Raw genomic sequence first — 26,148 nt, 5'->3', positions numbered from 1 at the left:
CTTTAAATGTGAGCAGTAGTGGTGGTGCTGGATGAGGTGGAAGCAGGAGTGACTTCCTGTCTGTGACGTGAAGCTGCAGCGTTCAGTCCGCTGCGTGTTTCAGATCTCGGCTGCGGATCTTCATGCAGACGTTCTGCCGTCAGTCATGCACGTTTCTGAACGACGCAGCTTCTCGCGCCGCAGTGCAAACGTCAGGTTTCTCTCATGTGTACAGTCAAATTCACTCTGCAAAGAAAAACCTAAATATTTACCAAGAATTATTGTCTAGTTTCTAGTGCAAATATCTTTAACACTTTAATTAAGACAAAACAAACTTACTTAGTAACATTTTAGCAAGATATAGGAGATTAATCGTTCTAAACGTTCCTTCATATTGATATTTATTAGTCCCACTGGCAGATTATTCCACTTATTTTACATTTTCCCCACATAATAAATCATCTGCCAGTTAATATTAAATAATTATTTAAAAGAAGCTCCCGTATTTTGTCAGAAAGTTACATGTAAGTTAGTTTTAGCTGCATGTGTGCTGAGCTATTTCCACTAGAAACCAGACAGAAATCCTGGTGAGACTGTATTTCTGCAGTATTCAGTAGAGTAACACGTGCGTAGTTCAATAACTAGCTGAAAAACACTTTGCTCAATTGAAACTTCATTTTCTGAAGATGATTTTCTGGTCTGACAGGTTTATCTGATCTATTTTTAGTGTTTAACGCAGTTTAAACCTTTTAGAACGAGTTTCTTAATCTTGAACAGGTTTGTGTTGGTGATTTAAAACCCGAAGAATTAGTACAAAGGAGAATAGAGATCTGCAGGAGAGTTTCAGCTCAGACCTCTGGAGTCTTATCATTAAAGACAGGAGGTAATAAATTAACACATGCAGGAAGGTGGAGGACAGAATCACCTGAATTACTGTGATAAAGGGAACTTTGGTCGGTTCACGTAACCAGGATGAGAAGTTTTATAAAACTAACATCTGACATGGTGCAAAAAACTGAATATAACATAAAATGTTTTAAATCATCCATCCATCCATTTTCTTAACACCCTTTGTCCCTCAGTGGGGTCAGGAGGTGCTGGTGCCTCTCCAGCTATCGTTTCGGGCGAGAGGCGGGGTCACCTGGACAGGTCGCCAGTCTGTCGCAGGGCAACACAGAGACACACAGGACACACAGCCATGCACACACACACTCACACCTAGGGGCAATCTGGAGAGGCCAATTAACCTGACAGTCATGTTTTTGGACTGTGGGAGGAAACCGGAGTACCTGGAGAAAACCCACCATGCAGGGAGAACATGGAGACTCCATGCTGGGAATCGAACCCAGAACCTTCTTGCTGCAAGGCAACAGCTCTACCAACTGCGCCACTGTGCAGCCCTTGTTTTAAATCACTAACATTTAATTTGTAAGACATTTTTCTTAGTTATTAATAGCATGTTTTTGACTAAAAATTCTATTATCTAGTTTTAGAATTAATTTAGTTAATGATGAATGTATTTGAAATTATTTCTGACTATATTAGAATCACATGAAAATGTTTTGTTTAGTATTAGAAAATACTTAGGTTTATGGTGAATGAATGTCTTAATTCTTATTTGTTTCTAATTCCTAATTAGAAACAGGAATTGTACTTCATTATTTTCTGTTTATTATCTATTGCTTTTGTTTGATATCAGGACTAAACTTTGGAGATGCTGAGTGCAGAAGAACAAATTGGGTTTTTGGAGAACTTTTCATTGAATTAAAAGTACAGAATTAAAGGTTTGTTCCTGGCAGAGCAGAAGAGAAACCAGAATTTAACAGCTACCTGTGAGGTTCTGGTTTCTCTTGGCCCAGATGGCTGTAGAGCAGTGGTGTCAAACTCATTTTTATTTTGGGCCGAATCAAAAATCTGAACGTTCTTAAAGGGCCGGTTGCACCAGAATCTATTGATAAAACCAATAAAACTGTTAAAATATCAATAAATAGCTGTTCCTCTGGGATTTGTGATTATTTTAGTGTTTATTTTTGCAATCAAAATGACAGATTTTGTGGTGAATATTAAGAAATATTTGCAATCATTATTTTTTTACAATATTTACGCTAATGTATGATGTCAAATGTGACCATCACTCGTCATATCGGTTACGGATTCAACGTTTTTGACCAATTTTGAGAAAATTAGCAGTAAAATCAGGAAAAAATTTGGAAATTTGTTGATTTTGTGTGATTTTTGCAGATTTGTGAAAAACTGGACGGACTTATTGATGTAATTTGGAGTCCAGAGGGCCACATAAAAAGCTGCGGCGGGCCAGATTTGGCCCCCGGGCCTTGTGTTTGACACCTGTGCTGTAGAGCCACAGGAGGCCGGATAGTGTTAAGAAAATAAATTTAAAATAAGTTAGTTTTAAAGTTTATAACATATTCTGACCTATTGATCTATATTTTACTGTAGTTAAAGCAGATTGTTTGCTATTATCTCTGATCTGCTCTTTGTCTGTCTGGAAACAATCAGTAGGAAGTTCCAGCTTTTCACACTGATCTGTGAAAGCCATAAACCACCATGAATTCAGAGAGTCTGCTTCCACCTTATTTAACGAAAGGTGTTGATCTTGTGAACAAATCGCAGGAACTTTCTAAATTCAAAAAGGGCCAGAGATGCCTTCCAATTGGTCAAGTAGAGATACGCCCTATTTGAATACATTAAAGAGGAAAACACACCTACAGGTATAAAAGTTTGTGCACAAGGGAAACAATTCAGAAAAAACGCTGATTTATTTTACTTCTGCACCAGCTCTTTCTCCAAGGACGTCCTGGATATTTTCTCTGTCTTCTTGTCTCAGGTAACAATGTTTGTATCTGTGTTTCTTCAGTTTCCTGTTCTATCTAGCAGAGGCAGGACGTGTCTGTAATGAATGCATGTTTTACAGACGTCGATATGAAGCTCACAGGCCTGCAGGAAGTTGGCGTTTTTCTTATTAAATTCTTCTGGGACCAACATGGAGCTGACTCACATTTTAAACCTGCTGGTGTCTAAATGTCCTGAACTCTCAGCTTCTAGGCACCACAGATCTGGAACAAACTTCCAGAAAGCTGAAAAACTGCTGGGTTCCTTTAGATCGGAGCTAAGTTGATTAGCTGTAACTGAAACATTGATCAATATGTTTTTGCTTTTTCATGCTTGATGTGTTTCCTTGTAAATCTCTGTGATGATGTCAGGAACCCAAGCTGCTCCGCCCGAGGCCCTTCTCTTTCTGGATCCGGCTCTGGTTCCAGACATGATCTGCGGGTCGGACTCACCTGAAAGCTGAAGCTTGAACATTTCCCTGTCGTCTTTTTCTGCCTGCAGATGTTTGCTAAAAAGACGAAGGATCTGCTGAGATCCCTGGGAGCCCAAAACGATCTCATATGTGACAAAAACCTGAACTTCCAGGTTGAGATGTTTTCCCTGGTGAAGGTCCAGAAGAAGTTCGTCCACCAGGAAACGACGCACGACTTCACTGAGTGCACATTATTGGATCTGCACGCCTGAGTTGGCTCCTGCAGACTTCGCAGGTGATCTCCGTGTTGCTAACGGACCAAATGTCTCCGGCTGCACCTGACCGCCTCTCTCTGTGTGTGGAAGGGCTGACCGCCAGAGGCCGCCTGCTGGACGACATCAGCAGGTCAGGCGGGGGGAGTGCAAGCGTGGAGGGAAAGGTCCAGATGGGTCCCGGCCCGGTGGCGGCCGCCGCCGTGGAGGCCCAGGTGGAGGCCCAGGTGGAGGCCCAGGTGGAGGCCCAGGTGGAGGCCCAGCTAAAAGATGACTAGCTAATGTTAGCTAAAAGATGACTAGCTAATGTTAGCTAAAAGATGACTAGCTAATGTTAGCTAAAAGATGACTAGCTAATGTTAGCTAATAGATGACTAGCTAATGTTAGCTAATAGATGACTAGCTAATGTTAGCTAAAAGATGACTAGCTAATGTTAGCTAATAGATGACTAGCTAATGTTAGCTAAAAGATTACTAGCTAATGTTTGCTAAAAGATGACTAGCTAATGTTAGCTAATATATGACGAGCTAATGTTAGCTAAAAGATGACTAGCTAATGTTAGCTAAAAGATGAGATGGCTAGCTAATGTTAGCTAAAAGATGACTAGCTAATGTTAGCTAAAAGATGACTAGCTAATGTTAGCTAAAAGATGACTAGCTAATGTTAGCTAAAAGATGAGTAGCTAATGTTAGCTAAAAGATGACTAGCTAATGTTAGCTAAAAGATGACTAGCTAATGTTAGCTAAAAGATGAGTAGCTAATGTTAGCTAAAAGATGGCTAGCTAATGTTAGCTAAAAGATGAGTAGCTAATGTTAGCTAAAAGATGACTAGCTAATGTTAGCTAAAAGATGACTATCTAATGTTAGCTAAAAGATGACTAGCTAATGTTAGCTAAAAGATGGCTAGCTAATGTTAGCTAATAGATGACTAGCTAATGTTAGGTAAAAGATTACTAGCTAATGTTAGCTAAAAGATGACTAGCTAATAGATGACTAGCTAATGTTTGCTAAAAGATGACTAGCTAATGTTAACTAATATATGACTAGCTAATGTTAGCTAAAAGATGACTAGCTAATGTTAGCTAAAAGATGAGTAGCTAATGTTAGCTAAAAGATGGCTAGCTAATGTTAGCTAAAAGATGACTAGCTAATGTTAGCTAAAAGATGACTAGCTAATGTTAACTAATATATGACTAGCTAATGTTAGCTAAAAGATGAGTAGCTAATGTTAGCTAAAAGATGGCTAGCTAATGTTAGCTAAAAGATGACTAGCTAATGTTAGCTAAAAGATGACTAGCTAATGTTAGCTAAAAGATGACTAGCTAATGTTAGCTAAAAGATGAGTAGCTAATGTTAGCTAAAAGATGACTAGCTAATGTTAGCTAAAAGATGACTAGCTAATGTTAGCTAAAAGATGAGTAGCTAATGTTAGCTAAAAGATGGCTAGCTAATGTTAGCTAAAAGATGAGTAGCTAATGTTAGCTAAAAGATGACTAGCTAATGTTAGCTAAAAGATGACTATCTAATGTTAGCTAATAGATGACTAGCTAATGTTAGCTAAAAGATGACTAGCTAATGTTAGCTAAAAGATGGCTAGCTAATGTTAGCTAATAGATGACTAGCTAATGTTAGGTAAAAGATTACTAGCTAATGTTAGCTAAAAGATGACTAGCTAATAGATGACTAGCTAATGTTTGCTAAAAGATGACTAGCTAATGTTAACTAATATATGACTAGCTAATGTTAGCTAAAAGATGACTAGCTAATGTTAGCTAAAAGATGAGTAGCTAATGTTAGCTAAAAGATGGCTAGCTAATGTTAGCTAAAAGATGACTAGCTAATGTTAGCTAAAAGATGACTAGCTAATGTTAGCTAAAAGATGGCTAGCTAATGTTAGCTAAAAGATGACTAGCTAATGTTAGCTAAAAGATGACTAGCTAATGTTAGCTAAAAGATGACTAGCTAATATCAGCTAAAAGATGACTAGCTAATGTTAGCTAAAAGATGACTAGCTAATATCAATACAGCACCTTAAGCTTAACAAGTAGCCTGTAGTTCGATCCCGCTCGCAAACACAGCCAGACAGCTATTTGTAATCCGTAGGGGGCCCAGAAAAGTTTGGGAACCCCTGCATTAAATAAAGAGAACCCATAGCGTTAGATCTGGCCTTAGATACCAGGAAGCTCTACATAGTGCTTCAAGAACAATAAATAAATACAATTCTATAATATCAGGAAGCTGAAGAGTCTATAAATCTATTTTCCAGGTGAGTTGTGGACGTGTAAGTTTACAGGTAAACTGAAGCCACAGGTGTTTACACAATAAAAATTCATGATGACATCATGTTCACCTTTCAGCAGGTGTTTCCTGTCAGAGCTGCTCCCACCTGGTTGAACCTGCAGTCAGCTGGTCTCATCCTGTCAGGTCTGGTCTGGGATCAGGTTTCCATAGCTAACACATCTATCCAGACTCCTGGGAGCTGCAGGTTGCTGATGCTTTATTTTGACAATGGATTGGTTTTTCCGGGACGTCCTGTGGCAACACCGACCTTCGACCCTCAGCAAATCGAGGCGCAGGCTGTCCCAGAACACCGCTTCGTTCATCCAGCTGTGTGACGGCAGCGAAGCCACAATGAGACGGATCCTTTACCACCTTCTGGACCTCAGCGCTCCAGTGGAGCGGATCCAGAACGAGACCAGAACCTGGATCAGGGCAGCAGCTGGTCTGCTGGCAGCTGGAGCTCTGCTGGCTGTATTAGTAGCTCCTGCTTCAAAAGGTTGGAGCTTTGCTGGCTGTATTAGTAGCTCCTGCTTCAAAAGGTTGGAGCTTTGCTGGCTGTATTAGCAGCTCCTGCTTCAAAAGGTTGGAGCTTTGCTGGCTGTATTAGCAGCTCCTGCTTCAAAAGGTTGGAGCTCTGCTGGCTGTATTAGCAGCTCCTGCTTCAAAGGTTGGAGCTTTGCTGGCTGTATTAGCAGCTCCTGCTTCAAAAGGTTGGAGCTTTGCTGGCTGTATTAGCAGCTCCTGCTTCAAAGGTTGGAGCTCTGCTGGCTGTATTAGCAGCTCCTGCTTCAAAAGGTTGGAGCTTTGCTGGCTGTATTAGCAGCTCCTGCTTCAAAAGGTTGGAGCTCTGCTGGCTGTATTAGCAGCTCCTGCTTCAAAAGGTTGGAGCTTTGCTGGCTGTATTAGCAGCTCCTGCTTCAAAAGGTTGGAGCTCTGCTGGCTGTATTAGCAGCTCCTGCTTCAAAAGGTTGGAGCTTTGCTGGCTGTATTAGCAGCTCCTGCTTCAAAAGGTTGGAGCTTTGCTGGCTGTATTAGCAGCTCCTGCTTCAAAAGGTTGGAGCTCTGCTGGCTGTATTAGCAGCTCCTGCTTCAAAAGGTTGGAGCTTTGCTGGCTGTATTAGCAGCTCCTGCTTCAAAAGGTTGGAGCTTTGCTGGCTGTATTAGCAGCTCCTGCTTCAAAAGGTTGGAGCTTTGCTGCGTACGGAGCCGCTGCTGCTTGCGGTGTTGTTGCTCTACTTTGTTTCATTGCAAGGCAGATGGTTGCACAACTGCCTCATGTTCACCGGATGAACAGCCTGACGGAGGAGTTCAGGCTGGTTGTGAAAGAACTGAAGAACTCTCTGGAAGGGGTCAAGAGTTCATGCGGGAACGTCCGGAAGGAGTCGGTCGGAGCTGAAGCCGTAAAATTCATCAGACTGGAAATCGGCATCCTGGAGCTGCTGAGCCTCACAGAGAAACTCCGACCTTCATCCGGGCTGAGCTACGAGCCTCAGCAGGTTGAGGCGGCGGAGAGGATCTCTGACGGCTTCAGGAGGATGAAAACCGACCTGGAAACTTTGTACAGGTGAAGAAACTCCGACCTTCATCCGGTCTGAGCTACGAGCCTCAGCGGGTTGAGAGGATCTCTGACGGCTGCAGGAGGATGAAAACTGACCTGGAAACACGAGAGAACGGCTTCAGCGTGAAACGGGCTGAGACGGTTTCAGCTGATGATTATCAGACGGAGCCCAAAGAAACAAGAACCACGACTGAACCGGTTCAGATCTGATCCGACCGACTGGTGAAATCTGTCAGATTGATCTGATTATTGATCCGGTGACGTTCCAGACTCACACAGCTGAAGTCCAGCTGCTTCACGTTGTTTCACCTTAAGATTTAAACCTGTTTACTAACCTTTCATTTATAAATACTAACAGAAACAATTTCAAACTTTAGGTTTTTCTTTTTACCTTTTAGTTCAAACTTATCACGGCTGTTTTATAAAAACTGTTTATAAAATGCAGTATTGATGATCTTTCTGTCTTTATTTTGGTTTCTGTGTCAAATCGTTTTTCTGTCTGTTACTTTTATTGCTTCTATATTTAAATAATTCACTATTTGATTGTGTGATAGAGCCATTGGACCCGTTTCCCCTGAACTGGGTCTGATTTGCTCATCTGGTCGCTCTGCCTCTTCATCCTCTCAGATGAATAAATGTCTCTAGGATTCTCTAAAGGTTTGTTTCCTGAATTAGAAAAACAAAACTCTAGTGAATACCTGCCTTATTTGGCCTTAAGGACTTTAACTAGGACTCATCCTAGAACCTGTGGCTACATCCAAAGATAGACTTCAGGTCCTCAAGTTTAAGACGCATCATATTCTTCAAGTCACACTTTAAAAAAATGTTATTTTTACAGGTTTTCCCCAGATGATCCAGAACAAATGGTGCAAACAAATCCATGTAGGTTCAGAACCAAACAATCTGAATCGTTCTTCATCACGTTTTCTGGGGGTTTTCTGGGTTTTCTGGGGTTTTCTGGGTTTTTCTGGGTTTTCTGGGTTTTTCTGGGTTTTCTGGGTTTTCTGGGTTTTCTGGGGTATTCTGGGTTTTCTGGGGGTTTCTGAGGTTTCTGGGTTTTCTGGGTTTTCTGGAGTATTCTGGGTTTTCTGGGTTTTCTGGGGTATTCTGGGTTTTCTGGGGGTTTCTGAGGTTTCTGGGTTTTCTGGGTTTTCTGGAGTATTCTGGGTTTTCTGTGGTTTTCTGGGTTTATTATCTGATTCCAGTTTTCATTCATCAGCTTGTTTCTGTTTTACCTCAGTTCTTTCTTACTGATTCCAGGTTTATTAAGTTTATTTCCTTCTTGTGTCTAGGGGCGGCGTGAGGGTCAGCAGTGGCAGGGTGGGGTCATGGGGGTTGGCGGTGGCGGCGAGAGATCGGTGGTGGCAGCGTGGGGTCAGCAGTGATGTATAGATACCGCTGACCCCACGTGATCTATACATAGATGATCTATACATCTATGTATAGATCCCATAGATGTATAGATCTATGTGATCTATACATCACATAGATAGTGAAGTATAGATGGTGAAGTATAGATGTGTAATCAGGAGTTTAGTGTCGTCTGATTGTTCTGCTGTGATTTTCTCAGTGGTTGGTTGTCAGTAGCTTGAAACCCATCATGAACAGAAATAAGTGAATTCAATGTTTGAAAAACTTACAGATATACTCTGCTACCACAGCGCCACCTGCTGACCGGACTGAGCCGTTCTCATTCTCCTGCTACCACAGCGCCACCTGCTGGCCGGACTGAGCCGTTCTCATTCTCCTGCATTTTGTCCTTCCAGAGCCGAGAGCTGAGGTTTTGGTGAAGGATTTCCACGTCTCCAGCTCCTTTGTCTGTAACGTTCAGTGGCGCAGGACTCGAAGTGGCCAAAGGGTGGCGCCCATCAGAGGCAGTGGGATCCTAATCTCTGTAACTCGAATCAAATGCCAGTTATCTCTGAGTCGCTCATTTGGACTGATGGCGCAGTGCTGGATGCGAGCCGCCTGAGGGGAAAACAATTCATTCTAATATAGCGGTTCTCAACGTGGGCGGTACCGCCCCCCAGGGGCCGTTCAGAGGACGGCAGGGGGCGCTGGAAGACATTTTTACAAAAGGGGGGCGCTGGGATTCCTTTGGGGGGCGTTTGGTCGAAGGTAAACTTTACACCTTAAATCTACAACAATACCAGTTTAGACTTTGAGCAACTTGGTAAAACTGTATTGTGTAACATTAAATCATGTTTAGCTGCAACTGTATTGATGGCAGCTCTTCTTCTATTCAGTGTTTGTAGCTTCATGGCTCCGCATCAGTTCAGCGTTACACCGGTTGACCCCCCTCCTCCAGACGCCGATACGTTTAGGGCAAAACTTGCTGCATTTACCCCGTTATGCGCGCGAAGTGTACGGGAAAACATAATCGGTGCGCCGATTCAAAACATCTACGATAGTAATACTAATAATAAAATAATTGTCAGTGCAAAGTAACCTACAAATTCTTTGGTGGGGGGCGGTGAGGGACCTGGATTAGGGCTAGGGGGGCGCTGGCCCAAAAAAGGTTGAGAAACACTGGTATAATATTTATCTCTAGTCAGAAGAAGCTCAGTGGACGTCGACAGTCGTCTACCGTCCTGCAGCAAGAGACCCGGTCTGGGACTGACTGGCATCTCCAAGTTACTCCTAGATATGAATGTGGTTTCTTATTGGACGCCGGATGTCATGTGACACGTGGGACCCCAGCAGGTCACAGGTGACTCTGTGCAATAAGGATCATTCAGAGCCTGAAGCGCCGCCTCAGTCGGCCAGTAGGGATGGAAATCGAACGGCCATCGTCTGAATCAGGAGAGTTAAAGACATTTGATCCATGCAGGCTGAGTCTGCAGGACTTAGAAATGAAAACAGTTCAATGGTTCAACCTTTGATATTTAAATAATCTGATGACCAATAATTTAAATATCATGCATTGTGATTAGAAAACCATCTTATCTGACGGCCTTTGACTCAGGATGCTGGTTCCACTGTGTCGAACGCTTCAGACGGATCAATAAAAAGAGCAGCAGAGTGTTGATCAGTGAAGCTGGTTCCAACTTCTACTTTGGCTCCAACTGTTTCCTGAAACCACCTTGGATCCAATACAAGGTTTTGAAACGGAGCCGTCGTTGTTTACAGCACCTTTTAAAATGGGCTGAACAACAACGAGCTGCAGAACCAGAACCAGGCGACTCTGTTTCCAGCCAGAACAACAGATCTCTGATGCTTCTGCTTGATTTCCAGGGAGAGAAAGCAGATAAGCCCAAGTTCACTGTGCCGCAGGACAAAACCTTCGCTTTTGTCCTGAGAGAGTTGACCACAGAGGACGGTGTCCAGAGTAAGACCAGCGTTTGTGTCCGTCCCTCTGTGATCTGAGACATTTAGCTCTTCATGATCAGTTTGGCTTCATGTTTCTGATTCTCTTTTTAAAAGAACTTCTGTTTGTTTTATCCGATCAGGATTTTCTTCAGAGTCTTCAGTTCGAGGTCTGAGTTTATTCCTTATTTCCCTAGTTTTCCCTTTTCATTCGTCTCTCTGAAATAAATAGGCTGTGATGTTTTCTGTTTCTCATTGATGCTTTTTCTAGCAAGTACTGAGATTTTCCACGGTGAGAAAATCCCGATTCTGATTGAAGGTTTGTTTCTAAAAGTTTGGGATGTTTAGTTCAGGATATTTTTTCCATTCGTCTAATTCAGTGGTGTCGAACTCATTTTCATTTTGGGCCGTATCGAAAATCGGAATGTTCTCAAAAGGGCCGGTTGTTCCAGAATATATTGATAAAAACCATTAAATTGTTAAAATGTTCCAGCATCTAATAAGTGTTTCTTAAAGTGAAATTATATTGATAATTCACACTGATTAGTCCAACCAGGACTTTGTGATTGTTTTTGTGTTTTTTTTGCTATCAAAATCATAGATTTTGTAGTGACAAGATAGGAATATTTGTCAGGAATTTTTACAATATTTGCGCTAATATATGATGTTAAATGTGACTTTTTATTAATTGCTGTATCAGTCGCATATATAACTTGACATCAAGTGAGGTTAAATTAATGTTTTTGTCCAGTTTTGAGAAAAAATGTCAGTAAAATCAGAAAGAATGTGGGGATCTGTTGATTTTGTATGAATTTTGTGTATTTGTGAAAAACTGGAGGGACTTATTGATGTAATCTGGAGTCTGGAGGGCCACATAAAAAGCTACGGCGGGCCAGATTTGGCCCCCGGGCCTTGAGTTTGACACATGTGGTCTAATTGATTTATTTAATAAAATATCACTTACCAACTCAGTCGTTTCTAGAAATGTGTGATTTACTTTGCTAAAATGATGACAAATGATCATAGCAGAACAGATTAAACCATCATTTATTAGAGCCATAATAAGTGAATTTCATTTTCTTGAGTCTGACCTCAGAAAGGAACGATCTCCATGAAGCCGCAGCAGACAGGTGGGATGTGAAGTTCTGGGTTTTTCCTGCAGGACTGCAAAGCAAACACAATGTCCTGATGCCTCTGGCCGGCCGGCGTTACCTGCTGAGGGACCTGAGACAGATTCTGGAGGACAGAGACGCTCTGAGTCTGCTGGAGGACGCGGTAGGAGACATCCAGACCGACCTCGCTCAGGTGGAAACCCGTCATGTGACTGAAAGGCTCCTTGTCCTCCTGGCAGCTGGATCAGATCCGTTATGGAGAATATCGGCGTCCTCAGTCTGAAGCCGTCTTCTGGCTCATGGCTCTTCTCGATGTTTCCTCTGCTTCCAGATCGAAGCTGTTCACCTGCTGGTCAGCGCCTTGGAGGGTAAATCCTCACTTTGCAGCAGCTGGGTCTCTGGACGCTCTGCCTTCCTCCTCCTCCTGCTGCTCTGAAACGTGACTGTTGGGTTCATTTAGTCTGAATGTTGTCCAGGTGTGACTGCATGTTGTCCTCTGATGGACAGGTGACCTGCAGACGGACACCAGTGGCCCTGCGAGGACGAGGCATCATTGATCTGATGTAGCTCATCTTGTTTCTGTGCAGCTGTTCTGGCCAAAAGTGGCCCTGAAACACTGACCTGCATCATCTCCATGGTTGGTTTATTCCCTCGTTTAGATCTTGACTGCATGGATTCTCCGGTTAATCACTCTCCACTGTGTTGGTCTTCAGATGGGGCAGCTGGTGCTTGGTCAGGGCAGACATGTCCAGCCTCAGCTGCGCCCCCTGCAGGAGGACGGTGAGCTCCACTGGGTGGCAAGATTCCTTTGTTCAGCCAATAATCGGAGCGATCTGGTGGCAAACTGGGATTATCCACACTCCTGTCCTGAGGCTGTGCTGGAGCTGCTGTATGTCGCCGTGCGAGGACTCAGCCTGCTGCAGCACAACGTCCACTCATAGGGCCACAGTTCACCACGGCAATGCCCCCTGCTGTGTTTCATTGAGTAAAACACAGAACGGCTCTTTACTGCAGCTAAAACAAAGACGGAGGGAAAATCCAAGATTTTGCACACATGAAAAATTATAAACATGAACAGAGTATTCAGCAGAAATCTTTCTTGAATATCAGCCATTTAATTCACTCAAATGAATGTCTACAGACGACTTCCTGTTTCAGGACCTTTTACAGATTCAGGTTGTTAAATAAGAACCAAGACTATGATGCTTGATAATGTTATTTATATAGCACATTTTCAGCAGCAAAGAGCTTTACAGGAAATTCAAACAGAATGACAAAGGAAAGAACAAAACGGGAAAAAGTATAAAGCTACATATTAGCTCCCCGTGTTTAAGATAATTGGTGAGTAATTTGTAAACTACTGGCGTTTCTCTGGATTCTTGTTCTGATCATGTTGATCGCTGGTAGGAAGGCGAGTTGCTCGGGATTCAAGTTTGTTCTGATTCCTGAAGAATGTAAAATAACCCTAACCCCTAACCCTAACCCTACCCTAACCCTAACACTAACCCTAACCCCTAACCCTAACTCTACCCTAACACTAACACTAACCCTAAACCTAACGTTCCTGTTCTGGGCTGCCAAGCAAAAACAGTCCATAATTTAAACTAGCAGGAGTTTCTCCAGATTCTTCTTCTGATCATTCATTTCTGTCTCTGTGCTCCACCAGGTCCGTTAGTTCCAGAACCCGACCAGAACTGCGCAGTGTAAATTACCTTGAAAAATGATGTGATTTTGTTATGTGAAAACATATAATGACGAAACGTTAGAAACCACGCATGTCATCCAAACGGATCAGAACCAGAGCTACAGTCACCGTCCAGCTCTGGTCCACTGAGCTCCTGATGGACGGAACCAGGAGAGGCAAAGAGCTCAGCTTTCATTCTTCAGTCTGTACCTGAAGGGAAGTTACTCAGTTTCAGGCTGTTTACATACGACTGCCGGCAGACTCACATAAACATGGTTATGTCAGCTGCAGCATGTAAGCAGATAAAAGAAATGGAGGAAAACACAGAATCCATAACAGACACGTATTTAAACTAAGCAAAGACCAAAATGTTTGACAAATCTCTTCTGTCTCCATCTGAACCCAGGATTATTGGGCTGCTGAATTGGTTTATTACTGTTTTATCTTGTGGTTTTGCTACTTCAAAACTTTTGTCTGTCTTCCTTTAGCTTAATATTTTTCTATGTAGCATTTTGGTCATTTTTAAAGTGTGCTGTAAATAAAGAAGGGTAGAATGTTTTTTCTGAAAACTTAGTCAAAACAACATAATAAAATGTAAAACTTGAACTGAAAGAAGCGAACTTCTTCAGGCAGAGCAGACTGTAAAGTGACCTCATTTCACTGTAAGCACCAGAACCTGAAGATCGGACGAGTCAACAGGTGGATATCTAGTCGGAATGATGGCTGACTTCATCTCACATTCTAGCTTTGACAGACGAAACGTCTCCAAGAAGGCAGAGAGGCACCAGATCATAGATCTATGGCTCAATCACAGGTGGAGGCAGAGCCTCAGTTTTACCTGAAGGGGTTTAAAGGTTGTGACTCAACAGGAACTGCAGGAGGAAGTTACAGTTTCCTGACTGCAGACTTTGAGGTTCTGTAAAAGAAATGGGATTTATTATTATTTACAAATAATCAGAAACCTTTATTACTTACTGATCAATGTAGAGTACTCACTTTAACATTCATTGGGTTTCTTCCTGTCTTAAAGGTTGTAAGTGTATCATGAGGATATTTATTAGGATGATGCAACTCCAGGATGGAGACAAGATAAGAAATAAGGATTAAATAAGGACAGATTAGATGGTTTTAGAATCACTCGAGGGTTTTAGGATGTTCTCATGTGTGAATACTGTTTAGTTTATCAGCAGTGATGAGGCAAAACTGATGGGTTTAACAGGGACAGTTATCTCTGGGAACTATTAGACAAAGGCTGGTGTGTTGAACCAGTTCATGATCAGGTTTAGAAGCCGACTGGAAACTAGCAAAACATCTAAAACCAACAAGAAAAACCTTAGTACAGGTCATGAAGCTGTTCTGTCTCATGAAAAATGCTTTAATCGTTTTCTTTCTGTCTAAACACAAGAAGTTGTAAACGTCTCTGATAAATCTGACGCTTTGGTTGCGAATGGATACGATGTGATGATGGTGAGATGAGGAGCAGAAGCTGCTGTGAGAAATGGGGAAGTTGCTTTGGACAGAGAACCGCAGGGAGACTCTTCACAAGAGTTTCAAAGCCAAAAAGGGGAATTTTCCAGTAAAGACGGATGATTTTATCGGTTCGTCCAAAAGGCAAAGGCGTCGCCCAAAGCAGAAGAACTCGCTGCCGTTCGGGGTGTCCCTCAGGGACAGTCTTTGGGTTCACATCGGGAAGAAGAGATTGTGAAAACCATCAGGGTTTTGAGAGAAGAACTGCAACCCTGATGAGGCCGACCAACCGGCCAAAGGTTGAGCGGTCAGGATCTGGACTTACTCTCCAGAATGCTGGTTTTCTCTTTGTTGGATCCAAGAACTTTCACAGTTTTATCAAGAACAAGTTGAAGGTTTTTAATCTGATTTTTGGGGCTGTCTGCCTCTTGGGGACAATGGGATTCTCTCTCTCTCTCTGTCTGTCCATCCTTCCATTTCTTACACCCTGGTCCCTCAGTGGGGTCAGGAGGTGCTGCTGCCTCTCCAGCTAAGGTACCGGGCGAGAGGCGGGGTCACCTGGACAGGTCACCTGGACAGAGAGACCAATTAACTTGTCATGTTTCTGGACTGTGGGAGGAAACCAGAGTACCTGGAGAAAACCCACCATGCACAGGGAGAAAATGGAGACTCCACGCAGAAAGACCGGGAATCGAACCCAGAACCTTCTTGCTGCAAGGCAACAGCTCTACCAACTGCACCACTGTGCAGCCCATATCTCTGTGTTTCCTTGCAAATTTGTTACATTCACAAAGTTCACTCAGCCACAGTTTCAGGGGAAAAAACTTGATTTGATCATTTTTATGTGCTGTTTTCTGGATTTTTACCGTGTGCTGAACCTGCTGAGCTCTGCAAATTACAGCAAGGGACCATCCAGCTCTTTCAAACCTGCTTTCTTGTAGTTCTTGGCAGTGAAATATATGTATTATTGGAAAGAGAGTCGGTTGATGTGTGGGTGGAGAAAGAAGGCAAATGTTGCAATGTGGAACATTTTTGTCTTTTCAGTTGGATCTGGGTGTGGTGATGAGCGACTGCAGGGAGTGGTGGTTGTAACTAACTAAATCTCTTCTGGCAGAAAGTGATACGTTTTTTCAGTAGTTGTTTTCTGTGTGGCTCTATCTGAAGCTCTTGTCTCCCAGAAAACGGTTCTCCGCTGCTCTAGAGTTCGGTACCAGAGCGTTACGCCTCAGCCAGATGCCCAGGGCAGCTCTGGCTACGGTCCAGTAGCTCACCGCCATCAGGCTGTGAATGCCTGAATGTGGTGGGAAGCGTTTTGGGGTTCTCTGGGGGTTTTACCGTTTGTCTTGTTACCGGCTGTGGATGCAGAGTCTGGGCCTTGGAAAGCCTCCATGTCTGGATCTCTGCGTTCGTTCTTGGAGTCTTTGGCTCTTTGCTCTGCAGATTGTTGGTGACGTCTCCACACTGAGCTCCTCTGCATGAGCCGTTTCGCTCTCTCTCTCTCTTACAGCTGTTGTCTCCATATTGGTGAAACACCACCAACCATTCAGCTCCAGTCCATGAGCGCCACCATCCTGCAGCTTTGAGCTGCAGTGCTGCTCCAACACACCCGACTCAGTGGCCTGGTCATGCAGGGTTACATGTGTCTACACGCTTCTCTGTGTTTGTGGTTTGACTTGAGAGGGATTGATATTCAGGAACTTGCTTTTCCTGTTTTCATTACCAGAGAAATGGAATCGTACTATCACAGCCTGGAGCAACTTTTTACTGCCTGCAAAGAATTAGCAGAATTTCTCACGAAAAGGTAGTTTTGTGAGAAATACCTTTTAGTCTCTGAGGCAGTGAAGGAGTTCGGTAACAGCTTCTTCACTTGGCTTTCTGTGAACCTCAAAGTAGATCAAATTAGGAATGCACGGCCAACCGATTTATCTGTGCCAATTTCCTTAATTTTCGGAGATCGATGATTGGCTGATTTTTACATATGAAGCCAATCTTATCCACCAATCTTATCTAACTTGGCAAAGGTCTAAGAATCAACCACTGTCCTCTCTTGCTCTCCAGTGACAGGCTGTGGTCACCTGCTGCCAAAACTCACCGCGGTTCTGGACGAAGGATGTTCTCTGATTCAGCTGGAGGACACGGTAAGACCCAACGTCCGCACACGGCACCGGCTGCTGATCCGCCTGTAAAACTCTGCATGTCCTCCTGTCAGCTGGACCGGATCCTTGATGGAGAAATTCAGCCTGAAGGAGCCGGAGCGTCGTTCACGGATCTGGTTTCGTCTGCTTCCAGAGAGCAGACCGAAGCTCTTCAGCTGCTGGTCTGCGCTCTGGCCGGTAAATCACTTCCACTGACCGTCTCATCCGGTTGGTTCATCTCAAACATGAGATCACGTCCAAGATCAGAGCCGACGTCAACTCACTGTCTCTGATGCTGACTTGTTTGGTGATCACGTGTTTAAATGGCCTAGTCAAAGTTTTGTGGTTAGACTAAAAAACTAAAGTTTCCTGTGCAGATCTACCAGAGGAGATTCCAGCTGCTTTGGCCAAATCCGGTCCGGAAACTCTGGACCACATCATGGAGATAGTACGATCCTCCACTCAGCAACATTTTACTTCAACTATAATTCATTGAATTAATGAAAACTGTGTCTGTCACCAGATGGAGCATCTTAAGACTGGAGCTGCTGAAGTTCCTGAGTCCCTGGTTCGCCCCCTGCTGGAGAAGCAGGAGCTGTGCTGGGCGGGATCCTTCCTGAAGTCAGGACGTTACATGAAAAAACCCGAATTCAACGATTACGATCATCCTCCCGCCCAGATGGAGGCGCTGTACGTCAGCGTGAGAGGAATCAGCGTCATGCTGCGGGCCGGACGGAAACTCTGAGTGTTTCTGGTGCCGACAACAATAAAGATCATTTAATCATTTAATCTGCGGGAAACATGATGATTCCTCACAAATATCTGTAAACATCAACCCAGATGTTCCAAAACGTTTCATCCGAACATTTATTCATAATTCATTATGCAATAAATGCTCCATAAAAATGTATCCAGAGGAATAAAATCATGAATAAAACTATTTGCTTCATCAGTGAAATTTCTCATTTTTATGATAAAAATCCGGGCTGCACAGTGGTGCAGTTGGTAGAGCTGTTGCCTTGCAGCAAGAAGGTTCTGGGTTTGATTCCCGGTCCTTCTGCATGGAGTCTCCATGTTCTCCCTGTGCATGGTGGGTTTTCTCCAGGTACTCCGGTTTCCTCCCACAGTCCAGAAACATGACTGTCAGGTTAATTGGTCTGTCTAAATTGCCCCTAGGTGTGAGTGTGTGTGTCTCTGTGTTGCCCTGCGACAGACTGGCGACCCGTCCAGGTGACCCCGCCTCTCGCCCGAAACGTTGGCAGCAGCACCTCCTGACCCCACTGAGGGAAAAAGGGTGCAAGAAAATGGATGGATGATAAAAATCCAGTTTTATACTTTATATTCACTTTATTTCAATATTTCTTAAGATTATTTTAATTTTTCATGTGAAACAGACTCACGTCACTGTTTTAGGTTTTGTTTTCATTACAGCCAACAGCGCCACCGCGTGGCAGCATGTGAAATTACACCAATGTCCGGAGGATTTGTCGAAATGGGAAAGATTATTGATCATACTGGTTATTGATCATATTTTCTGTTCGGTTCCGGTTCGACTTCAGGAAGGATCCAAAACATCCCAACGTGGCTTTTACAAATAAAAAATAAATTAAAAAATGCAGTTAAATGTGAAAATTGCTCAAAAAAAATCAGGAGATAAAACATGAAGTTTCAGTTCATCTTCATTAAAATATTCTTAATCTGAAAACTGAACGGAGTTCCGCTGCGAACTGGACCGGTACCGGAGGTGATTCTGTCCGTAGCTCGTTGGGGCCCCCTAGTGTCCGGGTAAAGGAAAACAGGCTGGTTGTTTATAAGTTTGATTGTAAACAAACATAAAAAATAGTAAATAGTAATAAATTCTATATATTTTTCTGCTGGATAACAAAAATAAAATCAGCTTTTAGGAAAATCAATCATTTAATTTACGGTCTAATTCAGTTTAGTTTACTGGTTGCCAGGAAACCGTCTGACGTCGGCTCGCGCCTGTTGTCCCGTTGCCATGGTAACCGAGCTTCGGCCCACCGCAGAGACGGTTCTGTTTTCAACTGATCCGGTTCCGTGAGAAAAGAGAGAAGACGATGGAGAGCGACGGGAGATTCAAATGTCGGGACATCCGCCTCATTCTTCCCCAAACCCTGGCGATGGTGAGAAAGGTTCCGGTTTTCTGCTCGGTTCCGGTCCGGCTCCAGGTACCGGCCCGGTCCAGCTTCCCTCCCAGCCGGACGACAGCAGTTTGTGACTTTGTGAATCATAATGATAACAAGCGGAGGGAGGTTTGTTGTAGGACCGGGGCTCCCAAGGTGGGGGGCGGGGCCCGCAGGGGGGCCCGCGGCCACCAAGCGGGGGTCCAGAAACGAGTCGTAGAGATGTGGACAATATTTATAAACTGAGGGCAGAAACTGATTATTAGGAGGTTCTGATGCTGCCGTAAGCTGCTGCAAAGTGCTGCAAAGTGCTGCAAAAACCTCTGATGGGAAGCGAAGCCTGCTCTAAAAGCATCAAACCGGCCGCCTGTCCATCCTGTCGTTTCCTTGCCTCCTTGTCTCCTTCTCTCAGAGATCCAAGGGAGCACGTGAGGATCACCTCCAGCGCCTGGTGGACCGGAACCAGAAACTGAAGGAGATCCGAGACGAAGTTCTGGAGTTCACTGGAGAGTACCGGGACTGCATCATGAAGCTGTGGTGGCTGCAGCGCTGCGAGCGCCGCTACGTCAGAGGAGCCGTGGTGAGGGGCGTGGAGGCGGAGCTGGAGCAGCACGAGGCCAACATCAGCCAGAAGAGAGACAGGTAACAGAACCAGAACCAGAACCCAGAGCGGACCTCGGTGACGCGGCGGCTCCTGTGTGTCCCTCAGGCTCAGGCAGCTGCTGGTGGCCGAGGAGCAGCAGCTGCTGCAGCAGCTGGAGGACAGCAAGGAGACGGCGCTGGAGAGGCAGGCCAAGATGAGGGAGCAAGTGAAGAACCTGAAGGACCAGAGAGAGAGAGAGAGGCTGCAGCTGGTGTCCGACAAGATGGAGCAGCTGTTCACGTAAGAACCGCTGACCAGAACCGAGTCCAGGTACCAACAAACAGCAGCTGCTCACTCAGGAACCAGGACCTGGTGGCTCCCAGTTCCTGGTTCCTGGGAGTCAGGAAGTGGGAGCTGCTAACCAGGAACTAGACGGTGGAGCTAGGAACCAGGAAGTGGTCCACAGAGCCGGTCACTAACTGGTTCCTGCAGCGGTGTGGAGGTGAAGCTGAGCCCCCTCTGCTCCTCAGGGAGCGCTGCGAGGAGCTGCGCAGCATCAAGAGCCGGCGCCGCGAGCAGCAGGTGACCCAGGAGCGCCGCGACCAGCTGAGGGTGCAGCAGCAGGAGCGCCTGCGGCAGCAGGAGGAGGAGGAGCTGTTCCACCGGCTGTGGGAGGCCGACCGGCAGGCCAAGGAGGAGCAGGAGGCGCGGCGGCGGCGGGAGCAGCGGCAGCAGGACGAGGAGCAGCGGCTGATGCTGCAGGAGCAGATGGAGGCGGTGGAGCGCCGGCGGCGGCAGGAGAAAGAGCTGAAGGAGGAGGAGACGCTGCTGCTGGTGAGACCCGCCTCGCCGCGCTCCCTGCCCAGGCCTGACCTTTGACCTCTGTCCTCCTCCATCCTCTGGCAGCTGGAGCAGCAGAAGATGGACCTCCTGCAGCGGCAGCGGGAGGAGCAGCTGCTGCAGCAGCGGCGGCGGCAGCAGCGGCAGCAGCTGGAGCAGGACCTGCGGCTGAAGATGAGGCGCCTGACGCTGGAGCAGCAGAAGGAGCTGGAGACGGACATGAAGATCCTGCAGCAGATCGACAAGGAGGACACGGAGCAGCGCAAGGAGGCGGCGCAGAGGAAGGTAGGCGGCTCAGGGGTCAGAGGTCAGGAGTCTGCTTCCTGCTCCTGCTGCCTGTCTGTCTCCAGGCGGAGCGGTGCGAGGAGCAGCAGAGGTACCGGCAGTACCTGGCCGAGGAGCTGCAGAAGCAGAAGAAGGAGGAGCAGGAGACGGAGCAGCTGATGGAGGAGAACCTGAAGGAGACGTGGAGGAAGAGGGAGAAGGAGAGCCGGCTGCGCAGGGAGGCGCGCGACCGGCTGATGAAGGAGGTGCTGGAGACGCAGCGGCTGCAGATCCAGACCAAACGTAAGGAGGAGGAGGAGGAGGAGGAGGAGGAGGAGGAGGAGGAGGAGGAGGAGGAGGAGGAGGAGGAGAATCCGGATGGAGCCGTTTGGTTTTCTGATTCTCAGCCAGTTTCTCCTCCTGACTCTCCACAGTGGAGGCCAACAAGGACAGACAGGAGCAGCTGCAGAGGGAGAGGGAGGAGGGGAAGAGACAGAGGGAGCTGGTGGCCATGGAGGACAAGGAGGAGAGGAGGAGGTAGGAGCCTGGAGGGACGCCATGTTGGATTTACCATCATCATCACCATGTGACAGGAACCTGGCAGCTTACAGACATACATGAATATAATAATAACTACTAGTAATAATAATAATAATAACATTATTATTATTATTATTATTAATAAACTATAAACTGTGAAATGTGGAAACCAGCAGAAGCAGAAAATCTGTTTCTGATTCATAACGACACAGAAACCTGGAATATGAAATATTTCTGTTTCTGAGCAGCCGAACCTCTCCTGGGTCGCATCGTACGGTTTCCATAGTAACCAGTTCAATACATGAAATGATTAACGAGTTTAGGAAAATATTAATAACTGTGTTCGGTTAAAAACTGAGTTATGTCTTTAAAGCTAGGGGTATAGATCTGTAGTTATCAGTCGATGATGAAGCCCAGAGGTCACTGCAGGTAAAAACCGTTACCGTAGTAACCGCAAACAGAGGACCGGGCACACAGCCCTGAGGAACGCCAAGGAAGCGATGAAATGTAAAGACCCGAAGGTCTGACGGTCTCTTCCCTCCGTCTGCGCAGCCGCAGGCAGGTTGCGGTTGCGTACCAGGCAGACCTGCTGGCCCAGATGCAGCACCAGCAGCGGCTGCGGCGCCACCAGCAGGCGGAGGAGGCCAAGGAGCAGCAGCAGGGCCTGATCCTGCAGCGGCTCTACAACCTGAGGAAGGAGCAGCTGCTGGACAAGATGGACGCCTGCAGCCACCCGCTGAGGAGAGCGCTGCGGCCGACCGCGCAGGCCGACTGACCGACCGACTGACCGACTGAGAGCTGGACCGCAAACCAGCAATTAACTAGTAATAAACCAGTTAACCAGTCCAGTCTGAGTCCTTCATGCTTCTGCAGCAAGTTTCAAACCTGGAGCCTCAAGATCCAGGAGGAAACGGTCAGAGATCAACTGACCAATCAATCAGTCAGTGAATCAAGCCAGATATTCTGGTTCTGGTCCAGTTCTGGCTGACCTGTGGGTTTGTTTTTGAGCTGCTGTTTATGCTTCATTATTATGTTAATGTAAACCAGGTGTCCCCAAACTACGGCCCGCGGGCCGGATCCGGCCCGCCGCCACATTTGGTCCGGCCCCCTGAACAATACCAGAGAGAATTCAGATTTCTTTTCATATATTGTATTTTTCCGGTTTATATGTGGATTTTTCTTCGACCACCAGGGGGCTCTGTAGCAGGAAGTGTGTCCTGTAAACTGTGGGTGTTTTGTTTTGCATGGCTCATTGCTGCCATCTGTTGGACTTTTATGTTATTTAGTCAGTGCGGTTGTTTGCTAGCGTAGAGCAGGTATGAACGCCGCATTCAGGTCGAGTTCTTCAAAGCCTGTAGTAGCAGCTTATACTTCAAAACGAGCCTTTATGTTAACATATGATAAGAGAAGTAACTTGTTTATTGAATTAGTTTTGGAAATACCTGCGGGCGATTTGATTATGTGCTACGTCATTGCTAACTAGCAGGCTGCTAAGATTTCTCAGGTCGCTACGTAGCATTCAGAGGTAGCTGTTGTACTTCTAATGTGTGAAACTGAATGTAAAACACTTCTGTAAGCTGCTCTGAGCTCATCCTGAGTAGTTTGTGTTTTGACAGTTTCACTCCATTCTACATGGAAATAAAGGAAGAACTAATTAATCCTGACTCGTGTGAAAGGAGTTTGGCTGATGGTTAGTTTTGGTACAAGACGCCATAGCGAGACCATTACAAAGTGAATCATTGGAAATGAAAGAAAGCGCCCATTAAAACGGAATTAGGTTTTAATATGTTAAATATGAGAATGTTGTTGATCAGTTAAGTAGCATCAAGGGGAAATAATATTTAACAGTTTTTTAAATAATCCTGGGATCATTATGAGAATCTGAGGTATAGATATTAGGATCCAGTAGGTGGCAGTAGAGCAACAATAATGGATGCAAGCTGCTGTTGGAATCTAAAGAAGAAGAACAGAGCGGCCATTTTCATTTAGCTCATGCTAGAAGCAACACGAAGGATCAGAACTTTGTTAGTTACGGTTCAGAAACTAATCAGTTCAGTTAAATCTAAACGTGGCAACTTTTTGTTTTTCAACGTAATAAATGTGATATTCAATCGACCTGTTATGACTCAGATTTGGTGTCGCCCTCTGCTGCTGCTGCATCGTGTGGAAAACCTGGAGCGGCAGAGAAATCTGAGGCTTAGATGTTTACTGGTTTAAAAATAAAAACTTTGTTGTTGTGGCTTATAGTCAGGAAAATACGGACTATAATCCTTCCTGGATTTTTTCTGTGAAGAACCCAGAGAGGATTATTTGATTGAGTTTTCTGGAAAACAACACATTTTTACATCCAGACTCTCCTGCAAACATCTCAGTTGTTCTGGTACAAACTGACTCCGGCCCCCAGCGGAGAAGGGAAACGTTATGTGGCCCTCAGGAAAAGGTTTGGGGCCCCTGATGTAAACAAACATTGTTGACCTCTGACCTTTAAGACTGCTGCTGTATTTTATTCTTCATTTATGGTGATCAATAATTTAGACACATTCATTTAATCACTTCCTGTTTATTTCTGATTTTTAGTTAAACAGCTGATAGATGACCTGGACCTTCAAAATAAAAGCTGAAACCAATTTAAAGAGTCAGTTTAAAGCTTCTGAGGCCTGGAGCTGATTATTATTATTATTATTATTATTATTATTACTATTATTATTACTATTATTATTATTACTATTATTATTATTACTATTATTATTACTATTATTATTATTATTATTATTATTATTATTATTATTATTATTATTATTATTATTACTATTATTATTACTATTATTATTATTATTATTACTATTATTATTACTATTATTATTATTACTATTATTATTACTATTATTATTATTATTATTATTATTATTATTATTATTATTACTATTATTATTACTATTATTATTACTATTATTACTATTATTATTATTATTATTACTATTATTATTATTATTATTATTATTATTATTATTATTATTATTATTATTATTATTATTATTATTACTATTATTACTATTATTATTATTACTATTATTATTACTATTATTATTATTATTATTATTATTATTATTACTATTATTATTATTACTATTATTATTACTATTATTATTATTATTATTACTATTATTATTACTATTATTATTACTATTATTATTATTACTATTATTATTACTATTATTATTATTATTATTATTATACTATTATATTATTACATTATTATACTATTATTATATATTAATATTATTATTATATTAATTATATATTATTACTATTATTATTATTATATATTATTATTATTACTATTATTACTATTATTATTATTACTATTATTATTACTATTATTATTACTATTATTATTATATTATTATTATTATTACTATTATTATTATTATTATTATTATTATTACTATTATTATTATTATTATTATTATTATTATTATTACTATTATTACTATTATTATTATTATTATTATTATTATTATTATTATTATTACTATTATTATTATTATTATTATTATTATTATTATTATTATTATTATTATTATTATTATTATTATTATTATTATTATTATTATTATTATTATTATTATTATTATTATTATTATTATTATTATTATTATTATTACTATTATTATTACTATTATTATTATTATTACTATTATTACTATTATTATTATTATTATTATTATTATTACTATTATTATTATTACTATTATTATTATTATTATTATTATTACTATTATTATTATTATTATTATTATTACTACAACCAGCTCCGACCTGCAGACGTCACAGTTTGACAATCGATCACCATAATATCCATAAAATGCCAATAATCGGTTCAGCTCTCCCACAGGCCACCGGGTGGCGCTGCCGGCCCGCTGCTCGGAGCGGATCCAGACTCTGGGATCATCCAGGATCAGAACCTGGATCAGGTGAGTCAGAGGGACCAGGATGACTCAGCTGCTGCTCCACCCTCAGGCTTTTATTGTGAAAGAGCCTGGCTGCTCTGACCCAAACCCAAGATTGTCCCCATGGTTCTGTAATGGCTTCAGACTGGACCTGGACCCAGAACCCAGCAGAACCAGAACCAGATAGAATAAGATAACAGCAGCTGTGTTTCTACCAGGCTGATGAATGATTCATTTAGTGAACTGATTCATTTAATGAACTGAATCATTTAGTGAACTGATTCATTTAGTGAACTGATTCATTTAATGAACTGAATCATTTAATGAACTGATTCATTTAGTGAACTGATTCATTTAGTGAACTGAATAATGAACTGATTCATTTAGTGAACTGATTCATTTAGTGAACTGAATAATGAACTGATTCATTTAGTGAACTGATTCATTTAATGAACTGATTCATTTAATGAACTGATTCATTTAGTGAACTGATTCATTTAGTGAACTGATTCATTTAGTGAACTGATTCATTAAAAATGAATCTTTTACTAAACACTGAATAAATGTTTGAGTCCATAACGGCCCAGTTCATCCTTCCAGAACCTACCAAGCCCAGTTCTGTCCGGTTCCACTCAGAGACGAGCCTCCAGAACCGGGTCAGTTCTGGTTCTGGTCCTGGTCCAGGAGTCCAGCTGCAGGCAGGTGAGGCTCCAGAAAACCTCCCATTAATGAACACGGGCAGCATGATGCTGCCACCACCGTGCTTCACTG

At 43.2% G+C, this 26,148-nt stretch overlaps 3 protein-coding genes across 3 annotated transcripts; all 3 read left to right on the top strand.

Annotated features, from left to right (window-relative positions):
- The first annotated feature begins 5,492 nt into the window (after positions 1–5,492).
- Positions 5,493–11,629, top strand: LOC145554254 (uncharacterized). Its single transcript, XM_081613785.1, has 3 exons — positions 5,493–6,290; positions 6,977–7,358; positions 9,119–11,629. The coding sequence occupies exons 1-3, from the start codon at positions 6,023–6,025 to the stop codon at positions 9,129–9,131; spliced, it is 663 nt and encodes a 220-aa protein (XP_081469911.1). The 5' UTR covers positions 5,493–6,022; the 3' UTR covers positions 9,132–11,629.
- A 3,323-nt stretch (positions 11,630–14,952) lies between these two features.
- Positions 14,953–18,008, top strand: LOC103474048 (uncharacterized). The gene is made up of 7 exons (XM_081613906.1): positions 14,953–15,155; positions 16,123–16,183; positions 16,287–16,368; positions 16,950–17,059; positions 17,131–17,254; positions 17,434–17,504; positions 17,580–18,008. The coding sequence occupies exons 1-7, from the start codon at positions 14,953–14,955 to the stop codon at positions 17,799–17,801; spliced, it is 873 nt and encodes a 290-aa protein (XP_081470032.1). The 3' UTR covers positions 17,802–18,008.
- A 1,046-nt stretch (positions 18,009–19,054) lies between these two features.
- On the top strand, positions 19,055–22,275 carry cfap53 (cilia and flagella associated protein 53). Its single transcript, XM_008424765.3, has 8 exons — positions 19,055–19,200; positions 19,613–19,842; positions 19,910–20,083; positions 20,314–20,617; positions 20,690–20,908; positions 20,974–21,190; positions 21,322–21,424; positions 21,980–22,275. The coding sequence occupies exons 1-8, from the start codon at positions 19,135–19,137 to the stop codon at positions 22,200–22,202; spliced, it is 1,536 nt and encodes a 511-aa protein (XP_008422987.1). The 5' UTR covers positions 19,055–19,134; the 3' UTR covers positions 22,203–22,275.
- Positions 22,276–26,148: the final 3,873 nt, after the last annotated feature.

This window comes from Poecilia reticulata, chromosome 12 (assembly GCF_904066995.2).
Source record: "Poecilia reticulata chromosome 12, P_reticulata-male-v2, whole genome shotgun sequence".
Taxonomy (NCBI): Eukaryota; Metazoa; Chordata; class Actinopteri; order Cyprinodontiformes; family Poeciliidae; genus Poecilia; species Poecilia reticulata.
Note: the sequence above shows the minus strand (reverse complement) of the source record. Positions and strands in the feature narration are given on the sequence as shown.

Coding starts and splice junctions, on each gene's coding strand:
- LOC103474048 (XM_081613906.1), top strand. CDS start 14,953: ATGGGGAAGTTGCTTTGGACAGAGAACCGCAGGGAGACTCTTCACAAG. Junction 15,156..16,122: donor CACATCGGGAAGAAGAGATT/GTGAAAACCATC, acceptor CCGCTGCTCTAG/AGTTCGGTACCAGAGCGTTA. Junction 17,505..17,579: donor TGGACCACATCATGGAGATA/GTACGATCCTCC, acceptor GTCTGTCACCAG/ATGGAGCATCTTAAGACTGG.
- cfap53 (XM_008424765.3), top strand. CDS start 19,135: ATGGAGAGCGACGGGAGATTCAAATGTCGGGACATCCGCCTCATTCTT. Junction 19,843..19,909: donor ATCAGCCAGAAGAGAGACAG/GTAACAGAACCA, acceptor TGTGTCCCTCAG/GCTCAGGCAGCTGCTGGTGG. Junction 20,084..20,313: donor AAGATGGAGCAGCTGTTCAC/GTAAGAACCGCT, acceptor TCTGCTCCTCAG/GGAGCGCTGCGAGGAGCTGC.
- LOC145554254 (XM_081613785.1), top strand. CDS start 6,023: ATGGATTGGTTTTTCCGGGACGTCCTGTGGCAACACCGACCTTCGACC. Junction 6,291..6,976: donor AGTAGCTCCTGCTTCAAAAG/GTTGGAGCTTTG, acceptor CTGCTTCAAAAG/GTTGGAGCTTTGCTGCGTAC.